Source organism: Tasmannia lanceolata, unplaced genomic scaffold (genome assembly GCF_043159265.1).
Source record: "Tasmannia lanceolata isolate RefF3 unplaced genomic scaffold, GAP_Taslan_0.1 ptg000013l, whole genome shotgun sequence".
Taxonomy (NCBI): domain Eukaryota; kingdom Viridiplantae; phylum Streptophyta; class Magnoliopsida; order Canellales; family Winteraceae; genus Tasmannia; species Tasmannia lanceolata.
This window is the reverse complement of record NW_027518690.1, coordinates 23204276-23215170: the sequence shown is the minus strand read 5'-3', so window position 1 is coordinate 23215170 and position 10895 is coordinate 23204276. Positions and strand designations below refer to the sequence as shown.

At 38.0% G+C, this 10895-nt stretch overlaps 1 protein-coding gene and 1 long non-coding RNA gene across 2 annotated transcripts; one reads left to right on the top strand and one right to left on the bottom strand.

Moving 5' to 3' along the window:
• Positions 1 to 417: 417 nt before the first annotated feature.
• Positions 418 to 5847, top strand: LOC143891365 (uncharacterized). The gene is made up of 2 exons (XR_013255293.1): positions 418 to 587; positions 5387 to 5847. It is a non-coding gene; the product is annotated as an uncharacterized LOC143891365 (long non-coding RNA).
• Positions 5848 to 8327: 2480 nt separating this feature from the next.
• On the bottom strand, positions 8328 to 10190 carry LOC143891086 (protein FAR1-RELATED SEQUENCE 5-like). Its single transcript, XM_077395736.1, has one exon. It carries the CDS (start codon positions 10188 to 10190, stop codon positions 8328 to 8330), a length of 1863 nt encoding a protein of 620 aa, XP_077251851.1.
• Between the last annotated feature and the right edge of the window lie 705 nt (positions 10191 to 10895).

Sequence of the window (10895 nt, the reverse complement as noted above, 5' to 3'; positions counted from 1 at the left end):
TCGGATGTTTGTTATTTTTGTATCATATACACGAGAAACTACTATGGGATTTTTTCTAATGATTTTAGATTTTGGGAAATGATGGAGATTTTCCATTCTACATCTCTGACGCATTTTTTCCCCAATATTTTTTGCTTCTTCTGTGTAGGAAAGCTTTTTTTCCCAATTTTTGGTTAATTGGAACCTTCTATTTGATAGGCCGAGCTGCTCATGAGAGGGATTGCATTATTGGCATGGATTTTAGATTGAGATTATAAGGGAACCAAAGCAAAGCCTATCAAGTGAACAGTTCAGATTAGTCAAAGGTGGGATATACTGTTGTATTATAATAAGGTCAGGCCTTAGCAAAGCACTCCTCTCTAATGCTCTTATTTATGGGGATTTTCTTGATGAAAATGTAATGCACGTCCTAATGTAGTCTTATTTGAGAAGCTGAACACAAAAATTACTTTTGTCTATTGTTTTATTGGTAGCCAAGCCGTGATTAAAGCCAAGACCTCAAAGTTGTGGCACATTGCATTGTTCAATTGAACCAAAGGCTCAGCTACATTGGCAAGCCAAGGTGCTTTGAGCAAGACACCTAATAGGTACAAGTTAATTAGTGCATTTGTGGGCCCAAGATTTAAACATTTCCTGGTATATTATCTGGCTAAAGAGCACTCTGAAAAGATATGGTAGATCTATTAACTTAATAAATAAGGTTAGAACTATATGGTAGATGATACCCTAAATGTGGGAGTGATACCCTAAATCTGGGAATTTCTTGGTTGCATTTCGAAACCCTAAACCTCTTATTGAAAAAAAAAATTGTGTCTGAACCTGTTGTTGGTAAAAAAATTTGTGTGATACTGAAAATCCAAGGGTGGGCCCAATCGGCAACCTAAAAGGAGATTAGGTTGATGAAAATAAAATTTACCTTTTGAAAAATTTAACCTAAATATTTAGACTCTCCAATGAAGGATTAAGAGATCAAAAGAATAAAACAATTTAAGCAAGTGAGTCAAATATAAAGTGCAATGCAAGAAATAGAGCAAGAGACAAGAAAGAGTGCACCCGAGATTTAAAGTGGTTCGGTCCTCAACCACACGAGGCCTACTCTACTCCACCAACCAAACCCGTTGATGGCTTCACTATTTGATCTTCTTAACGCCGGCGAAGATCGGTGCCGATTACAATTCCAATCGTCTTTAACCTTGGTGGCGATCTTCACCACGGAGAGTGGGCTCCGCTTCTCCGAACACTCGCCCAAATACAATCAAAGAAAATAGAAAATTACAACTCCCTCTTCAAGGGTAGATAGCTCTCAAGCTCACACAAATTCCACTCTTTGAGATGATATACAAATTCAAGCGTAGGTCTAATCCCTCTAGATATCCCAAATTGAGGCACAAGGGCGATTACCACTCTCTAATATGTTTAGAACATGTTTTGTAATGAGAGAGATATGTTCAAAGGCATAGAGAACACATATATATATAGGGAAAACCCAAATATGACCGTTACAGGGGCATAGTCATAATTCTGGCAAAATCCCAAACGGTCATAATTTTGTTCCCGACACAGTGGTCTCCGAGCTCCGAGAATTTCTCTCGAAGTTCCGGGAATACAAACAGAATTTGGAAAATAGCTACTGGACCAAATCTCGGAGCTCCGAGAACTTTCTTGGAGCTCCGAGAAGCCTAAATCAGCCGATTTTCAAGATATTTTATGCTGATAACTTTTGGGCTTCAAGGGTTTTCAAATTCGACATAGATGGGATTGTTATTCAATTAAGATCAGTTGTTTGGTGACTCCATTATGCCTCAAAGTGGGGTACCTAATAGGGATTAGATGTACAATCTAACACAAGACTTAAGCCTTCAAATCTTCGTCTTTTGAAGCACATCTTCAAGTCTTGAACTCTTGCATGGATCACCTCCATTTCTTTGGCTCTTCAAGATCTCTCCTTGAATGCTCCAAGCCTTCATCATATTTTGGCTTCAAATGGTGTTCAAGGATGTACACGCCTCGATCCATGCCGTTTTCCTTGATCAAGTGTTTGAAATACTTGAATCTTCAATAAATGCACTTAAACATCAAACATGTTAGAAATACAACACATTTCAACTTGTGTTTGGAATCATCAAAACATAGAAGATTGCCAAGGTGAGAACCATTGGGCTTACAATCTCCCTCTTTTTGATGATGACAACACACAAGGTGATTGCCACATTTAAGCATACTAACCATAAAACTTCTCCCCCTTTGTCATCGCAAAAAGAAGGGATGAAAGTTTTAAACATGAGGAAAAATATATATGCAATGTGTAGCTCCCCCTTTGTCAAGGAATAAATCAAATGAAAACTCCCCCTTAATAAAGGCAAAATTCAAAACAAGGAGGGTTTTGAAAACTCATATGGGGTTTTGAAAGATAACTCATTTTCTAACTCCCCCTAAATCAAATGTCCCCAATCATCAATAAATGGAGATCATCTAAATCAAATTCCCAAGATAAAGATATAATAATCTAAGTAAAAGTCTTGGGCAAAAAGAACCAAATTCATAAAGATATTCAAATTAAGCATATGCCCCTAATCTAATGCAAAAGCATAGAAAACTAGGTTGGGGCTTTTGGAACCTACATCCATTTGGTTCCAAATGGCTTAGATTTACCTAAAGTGTTCTTCAAATTATCTTAGTCTTAGGTAAAGATTTAAGCACGCATTCATTTTTAAAATGTCCTAATCTACCACAAAAATGAGATTTTGTGCAACAAGTAGATGGACATGAAACACTACAAGAAGATTTAAGATTGTCAACATTTTTCTTCTCTTCTTGCAAATATTGGTTTACAAAAACCAATATCTCATTTTCTTTTGCAAATGATTTACATCTTTGAATCAAGTCTTTGTTTACATTTATCAAATCATTGTTTATTTGATTCAAAGCATCATTTTTGAGCGAGAAATTATCAATTTCCAAGTGCAAAGAATCAATCTCATTTTGTATTTTGGAAATTGAGGAGTTGAAATCCTTCTTAATATCAAAAGTGTTTAAACAAGGATTCACAACACTATCATGTAAATGAGAAACCTTAGAATCTTCTGATGAAAGATGACAAGTATGATTTTTAAAGATTTCTTCAAGTTTAATCCAAATCTCATGTACATCTTTACATGTTGAAATTTTCTCAAAAATATGGGGAGACAACGAGCAACAAATTGCAATTAAAGCTCTACTATTTAATGCTTGCAATTTGGATCATATTTTCCCCTTTTTAGAAATACCATTTTCTACAAGATTTAAGATCTCTAAATCCAAAGATCCTAAAAAGAACCTCATACGGGTTTTCCATTGCCCATAATTAGTTCCATCAAAGGATGGAGGGATAAAGATGCCATGACCAATTTTAAAATTCATAGATTTTGCCAAATAATGATCTTTTAACTCTTACCAGTTAAGGCTTTTGACTAGAGCCCTTGCTCTAATACCAAGTGAAAATCCAAGGGTGGGCCCAACCGGCAACCTAAAAGGAGATTAGGTTGATGAAAATAAAATTTACCTTTTGAAAATTTAACCTAAATATTTAGACTCTCCAATGAAGGATTAAGAGATCAAAAGAATAAAACAATTTAAGCAAGTGAGTCAAATCTAAAGTGCAATGCAAGAAATAGAGCAAGAGAAAAGAAAGAGTGCACCCAAGATTTAAAGTGGTTCGGTCCTCAACCACATGAGGCCTACTCCACTCCACCAACCAAACCCGTTGATGGCTTCACTATTTGATCTTCTTAACGCCGGCGAAGATCGGTGCCGATTACAATTCCAATCGTCTTTAACCTTGGTGGCAATCTTCACCACGGAGAGTGGGCTCCGCTTCTCCGAACACTCGCCCAAATACAATCAAAGAAAATAGAAAATTACAACTCCCTCTTCAAGGGTAGATAGCTCTCAAGCTCACACAAATTCCACTCTTTGAGATGATATACAAATTCAAGCGTAGGTCTAATCCCTCTAGATATCCCAAATTGAGGCACAAGGGTGATTACCACTCTCTAATATGTTTAGAACATGTTTTGTAATGAGAGAGATATGTTCAAAGGCATAGAGAACAGATATATATAGGGAAAACCCAAATATGACCGTTACAGGGGCATAGTCGTAATTCTGGCAAAATCCCAAACGGTCATAATTTTGTTCCCGACACAGTGGTCTCGGAGTTCCGAGAAATTCTCTCAGAGTTCCGAGAATTTCTCTCGGAGTTCCGAGAATTTCTCTCGGAGTTCCGGGAATACAAACAGAATTTGGAAAATAGCTACAAGACCAAATCTCAGAGCTCCGAGAATATTCTCGGATTTCCGAGAAGCCTAAATCAGCTGATTTTCAAGATATTTTATGCTGATAACTTTTGAGCTTCAAGGGTTTCCAAATTCGACATAGATGAGATTGTTATTCAATTAAGATCAGTTGTTTGGTGACTCCATTATTGCTCAAGGTGGGGTACCTAATAGGGATTAGATGTACAATCTAACACAAGACTTAAGCCTTCAAATCTTCGTCTTTTGAAGCACATCTTCAAGTCTTGAACTCTTGCATGGATTACCTCCATTTCTTTGGCTCTTCAAGATCTCTCCTTGAATGCTCCAAGCCTTCATCATCTTTTGGCTTCAAATGGTGTTCAAGGATGTACACGCCTCGATCCATGCCGTTTTCCTTGATCAAGTGTTTGAGATACTTGAATCTTCAATATATGCACTTAAACATCAAACACGTTAGAAATACAACACATTTTAACTTGTGTTTGGAATCATCAAAACATAGAAGATTGCCAAGGTGAGAACCATTGGGCTTACAGATACTCTAAAGCTGAGGGTTTCAATAATCTTTTTGTTTAGTTGGTGCCAAAAAATTTCTTTACTTAATAGTAGCATATGAACTTCCAAACACCGTTTGGATGGGTTTTTTGGGTTAAAAGTATCTTTGACCACTGGGGTTGTTACGTGCCTGTCGGCCCACATGGCTTTCTCCTCAACGCCGAATGGCATACCCCAATATTGGTGTTTTTTTGTGGAAATGGAATGGGAGCGGCATTTGAAATGACTCAAGATTCCCATTCAACTGCCCGAGGCATTGGAGAGGATGTTTCAGGGCAGAAAAAACAGTAAATGTGAAAAAAAACCATGGCCACAACCACCATCGTCTCTCGCGAGAACTCCTCCCCCTTCCCCTCACCAGCGAAGCCGACGAGCAGAAAGAGGAAGGCCAGCTCGGTAAGTTTGGTTTTTCGGTTTTAAGAGGATGGCTGTTATTCTGTATATGTGGACTTTATGGATGCAGTAGTGTTGCTTTCCGTACTGTTGTTGTTAAGCCTTTCTCAGTTATGTTGTTATTTTTAATTGTATTTGTGCAGGTTAATGGTGAAAAAAAAGTTCTATGTGGTTTTTAAGGGAAGGCAGGTAGGTGTATATGACAGTTGGCAACACTGTCATGTTCAAATTAATGGGTTTAGTGGAGCGTGCTTTCGTTCCTATACGAGTAGGAAGGAGGCAGAAGCTGACCTTAATGCGTTTTTCCACGGCATTAGTGGGCCTAGCAAAGATAGGAAAGAAGAGACCAACATTCCTAGGGATCCCCAAGCCTCAACAAGTTCTGCTGTGACCAGTTCCTCTTCCACTTAGGTTTTACTGTGAAGTTTGTTACTATGCTTTCCAATTACTGCAGTTTACAGTGGAGGAACATCGCCTTTGAAGGACTGCTTTGTTCTTGCATCAGCTGGGTGTAGCATGTTTATTTCTCTGATCTTAGGTATTGTATTGGCTTGGTTTATGTACATTTAAACTTTATGATCGTAGTCACGAATCTTATTTTGCATCGCGGGTTGTAATTGATGAATGTAATCAAACAGTAGGATGCACTTTTTGTTCTTAGTATGTTTTGTAATCAAACTGTTGAGGAGTATAAGTGCATCTGAATGAACTAGATCAAATAGGTCAGCTGATCTTTCATTTGAATAAGAGCAATCACAGGGTCTGATATTTAGGCCATGCTTATTTTTTCGTAATGCTAACTGGTGCACTGATGCACACCATGTCACAAGCTATTCAATGTTATTAAACTATTATGGATCATTGTACTATTTATGTGATGGGGTTTTGGGTGGACTAAGTTGGATATAGTGAGTGCATTTTGTAATCAACCTAAAATTTTGGCATTATCAGAGGCGAAGATCCGAAAGGGCTTGGATTTCTTCATGAAAAAGCTCCAATACCAGCCTTCCTACATTTCACGATGCCCCCAGTTGCTAATGTACACTTTGGAATGCAGGATTGTTCCTCGGCATGTGGTTCTCACGCAATTGGAGTCGAAGAATTCGCTCAAGAAGAAACCCTCCCTATATACAGTTGTGTGCTTTTCAGAGAATCAGTTCTTGGAGTTATATGTGCTTCCGTATAAATATGAGTCTCCAGATGTCTATAAGGATTACATTCGTATCATGGAAGCTGCAAGTAGTAGAAAATAAGTCATTTTAAGGATTGAAATTTTCCATGGAATGGGATCAGTCATATTCTTGAGAACCAACCCAAGTATTGGATTCTGGTTAAAATGCTACTGTTCTGCCCATTTGGTGCCTAATTTCTTCACATATGGCTGTTTGATATTTAAGTTTTGATCTACTGATTGGTAAACTGAGGGTAATCGGAGACATCTAATCCAAATTGTCCCTCTGTTGGGGCTTTCTTTCTTGGTTTCCTGAGATACAACTAGAAGGATGGTAAGCTTTGATTCTAATTTCTTGTTAATTATGCAATCATCACTGCAGTTGAGATAATTACGAAATCATGTAATTCAATTAAATGTAATGAAACCCATTTTACTTTTAAAGCAAAACTTCAGCATCTTGAAGTTGCCAATTGATACAAATCGGAAGGGAATCGGTACATAAGGTTCTTGATCCTCTAGCAAAAATGCTATCTTGAAGTAACATATTAATGTCATCTAACAAAACTTCAGCCTCTTGAAGTAACATATTAATGTCATCTAACTTGTCTTGATCCTCTAGCAAAAATGCCAGAAGGTGTGGTTTCCTCTGCCATCTCCTGTACATAAGGTTCTAACTAAGGACTGAAAGTTCCAAGCATCTCTTTTGTGCTGTCCACTGGAATGAAATGAGATTTCATCAGATCACAGATTGGCAATTGTCATTTCATTTCAGACTCATGAAGAAATGGAAAATATTTAAGGGCTCCAATCTAAGCTCTAAAACAGAAGTACATATATTAAAACTTGTCCCGTTTCGAGATTGGTTTTGAATAGATAATGCTCACTGGTATAAACAAATAGCTGAAATTGTGAAAATTCTTACCCCTAACACCAGTTTTCCAAACTGTGTTACTGTATCTTAGGCCGGAGACAATGTTGTTGCTGACTTGGAAGGAGAACTTCAGGTGGTAACGGCTACCTTCTTTCAGTGTAAACCATAAGCTCTTGGGGTTTTGAACCATAGGAACAGGGAGAGTAAGCTCAGACCTACCAGGTGATAGGATAGAAATAGCCAGGATCTTAACCTCTGGTTCCAGATTTTCTACAATATGTAAAAAAAAAAAACAGGTTATAGAAGACAGACCATATTGAATTAGGCTATTGATATTCGCACTACCATTTTTTAATAATTGCACAAACTCAACTTGTCTTTTCTTTTTTAATTAGCTTATAATAGATTTGTGGTAAATGTAATAACTTTTGACATCTGTTTAATAAAAGGGGATTTGCTAGGGACCATTGCAGAAGGCATTTCGCGAACAGTCTGCTGCATGAGAGAGCAGCCACCTCATGAATAAAGACAAAATCTGACAAACAGAAAATAGAATTCATGTCATCTAACTTCTCTTGATGTGTTACAACAACTAAAGAAAAAATAGCATCCAACTGTGTTAGTACAGACCAAGTAATTCAAATTTGGAAGGAAGATTTCACAATTTCTTTATTAGGTCATACTGACAGAAAGCACATACATCAAACTCTCTTTTTTTTCTTTTTTTAATAGCTACATCAAACTCTTTTTAACAGTAACCTATCAACCTTTGTGCTGAAGAACAAATAATATATGGTGTAGGTGACAACTAAAAGTTCTTAAGAATAATGAATAAATGAAAATAAGAAATTAAAACAAAAATACCAAGTTCTACTTGAACATCTGATACAATCCTATCCTTCAATTTTTTCGAATGCTATCAGTTATGAAAATAAGAAATGAAGAAGTTGTATTATTACCAGGAAATTGAATGATTGATTAAGAAACATTCGCCTCCCCTTCCTCATGCTCCTCCCCCCCTCTCCCTGTTTGCAAGTAGTCATATAATGCCCTTTTCCTCCACATTTACCACACGTTCGTTGCCTCGGCATCTCTTTAACTTCTCAACACCAGATTTAAACCGTGTGGCAGTCTTTGGCCGACCCTTGGTTCTCACAACCATGGGGTCGCGAATAGAGATCGCACTTGATTCGCTCACAAAATTCAATTGTACTTGGCTACTAGTGTTTGGCAAAACAATTGGGTTGTCTCTCTCATCCTCTTCACCTTCTTCACCTTCCGCACACCATAAATCTAAACTTTCATCCACCTCCTTGCTAAGGCTCTTATTTTTCTGAAGTTTATCTAGCACTCTGTGAAACTTCGCTACTCGGTACCATCTCTGAAGAGGACTTCCTTCATCATCATCATCACCTCCTTTGCCTGTAGCCACCCCACCACCCAAATGATGTCTTGCTCTAACTGTCCATCTAAATAAGATGTATCGCTCGGGAATGCTAAGTAAACATTTCTCTCTCATAATGCGTAGGATGTGTTTGCATAAAATGCCTTCGGTCTCAAACATCGCACACTGACATGTAGCCTTCACACCTTCCGATTCAGATTCCTCATAGACAACCTTGCACCATTTCCACCTATTCTCATCGCTCAATCCTACAAGATACTCTGAAATGGTGTCATTCTTACCCAACTCCTCATCCCAACAGTCGCTGCTATCTTTAAATTTTGCCTGGAATATGTTAAATATTATACTGGTATAAACTTTTGCTGCCTGTGATTCCAGAGTGCTCCTTGTTTTCAATACAGCACTTGAAGTTTTAGACTTGAAATCTGCTTCAGATTCCTTATCACGCTGATCTTTAAGTGCGTTATCGTATTGTTCCACGAACTCTTGTAATGTAGTGTTCTGGTTCACAAAACCATCAAAGAAAGCATTCATGCTTTCGCTACGTGAACTCGAAGTCATGCCGGCAGTGAACGTATCTCTAAAATAAGCCGGCACCCAGTGTCTTCGTAGCTCCCACATTTTTCCTAGCCAACTTTTTCCATCAACATGATGTTTATGCACTAACTTCTCCCATTCTGTCAAACAATCTTCTATCTGTCTCCTGTAAAACCAATGATTGTACTCCTTAAAGAATTCATTAGTGGAATCTCGCATGGCAGGAACATGCTCGATTAGGTGCTTATTAATATGCCAAGAGCAAAACCGATGCCGGGTGTTTGGGAAAACGGTTCTAATTGCGTTTCTCATCGCAACATCCATATCGGTAATAATACAACCTGGAGCTTTTCCAAACATGCAATCCAACCATTGCTTAAATAGCCAAGTGAATGTCTCCTCTTTCTCATCGGCTAGAAGAGCACATCCGAATAAGGTAGACTGCCTATGGTGGTTAACACCAGTGAATGGTGCAAATGGCATCCTATACCTATTCGTCTTGTATGTAACATCAAATACTATCACATCACAGAATTTTAAGTAAGCTTCCCTTGCCCGTGAGTCAGCCCAAAACATCGATTTTAAGTTTCCATTAACATCCAACTCCATTTTAAAGAAGAAGTTTGGATCTTCTGATTGTTTCTGGTGAAATTTTGTGGCTATTTCGACTGCTTCTCTTCCCATATTGTTAGCCCTCTGTGCTCTCAAATGGGTGACCACCTGATTTGTTGTGAGAGCACTACCTGATCCATCACATGTAACGTTAATTGCCCTTTTAATTTGACTAGGCCCCACTCCAATCTTATCGAGATCCGTCATCAAATTTTTACATGTGGCATACTTATGAAATTTGTTGTGCGAATGATGCAAATGTCTCCTCGGTGGAGAGGTAAGTTCGTGAGTATGATCCTCTACAAAATTGCTAACTTCCCACTTCCCATTTTTCAGTTTGATTTCCATCTTTGCGTTACAATCTTCTCTTACAATGCGATGCCTTTTAACTTCCCTACCCTCCTTTCTCTTATCTTTATCATATCTCTTTCCCTCTTTATCACACACAAATCTTCTCCATATCATTTTTCTTCGACTTGATGATCCTACATTTCCGTACTCCAAAGCCGCTAGACAACCCATATGAATTGTAAAAATCGTATGCAGCGTCCTCACTATCAAACTCCTGTTTGTCCACCGGTTTATGAGGTACATTGCTCCCACCCTCAATCAGAATTTCCTCCTCAACACAAGCCACAACACCCTCATTGGGATTTTCCACATCCTCCTCAACACCAACCAAAGAACAATCATTATGATTTTCATCCTCCTCAACAGAAACCAAACCACCCTCAACTTCATCATTTAATAAGCCACCGGGTTGCGACAAAGAATCATCCATAAGTAATTTGTTGGCGTCAACCTCATCAATAGATAACCCCCAAACATTCGACAACGAATCATCCATTACGCTGAAAGTCCAAACAATAATAGTTCAGCAACAGTAATTCAAACTAATAAGAGAATTTTTCCATCTTTTTATCACCAAACACACACACAGAGACATTTAAGATGAAATTTTCAGGAAAACCGCAAGAGTAACTACACAATAACATGATGCATAAGATGCATGCACTATAATTGTAAACCAAATTAAATTTGTAGAGCTAGAGC

Bases quoted from the DNA above. Each gene is read 5' to 3' on its own strand.
- LOC143891086 (XM_077395736.1), bottom strand. From the start codon at position 10,190: ATGGAAATCAAACTGAAAAATGGGAAGTGGGAAGTTAGCAATTTTGTA.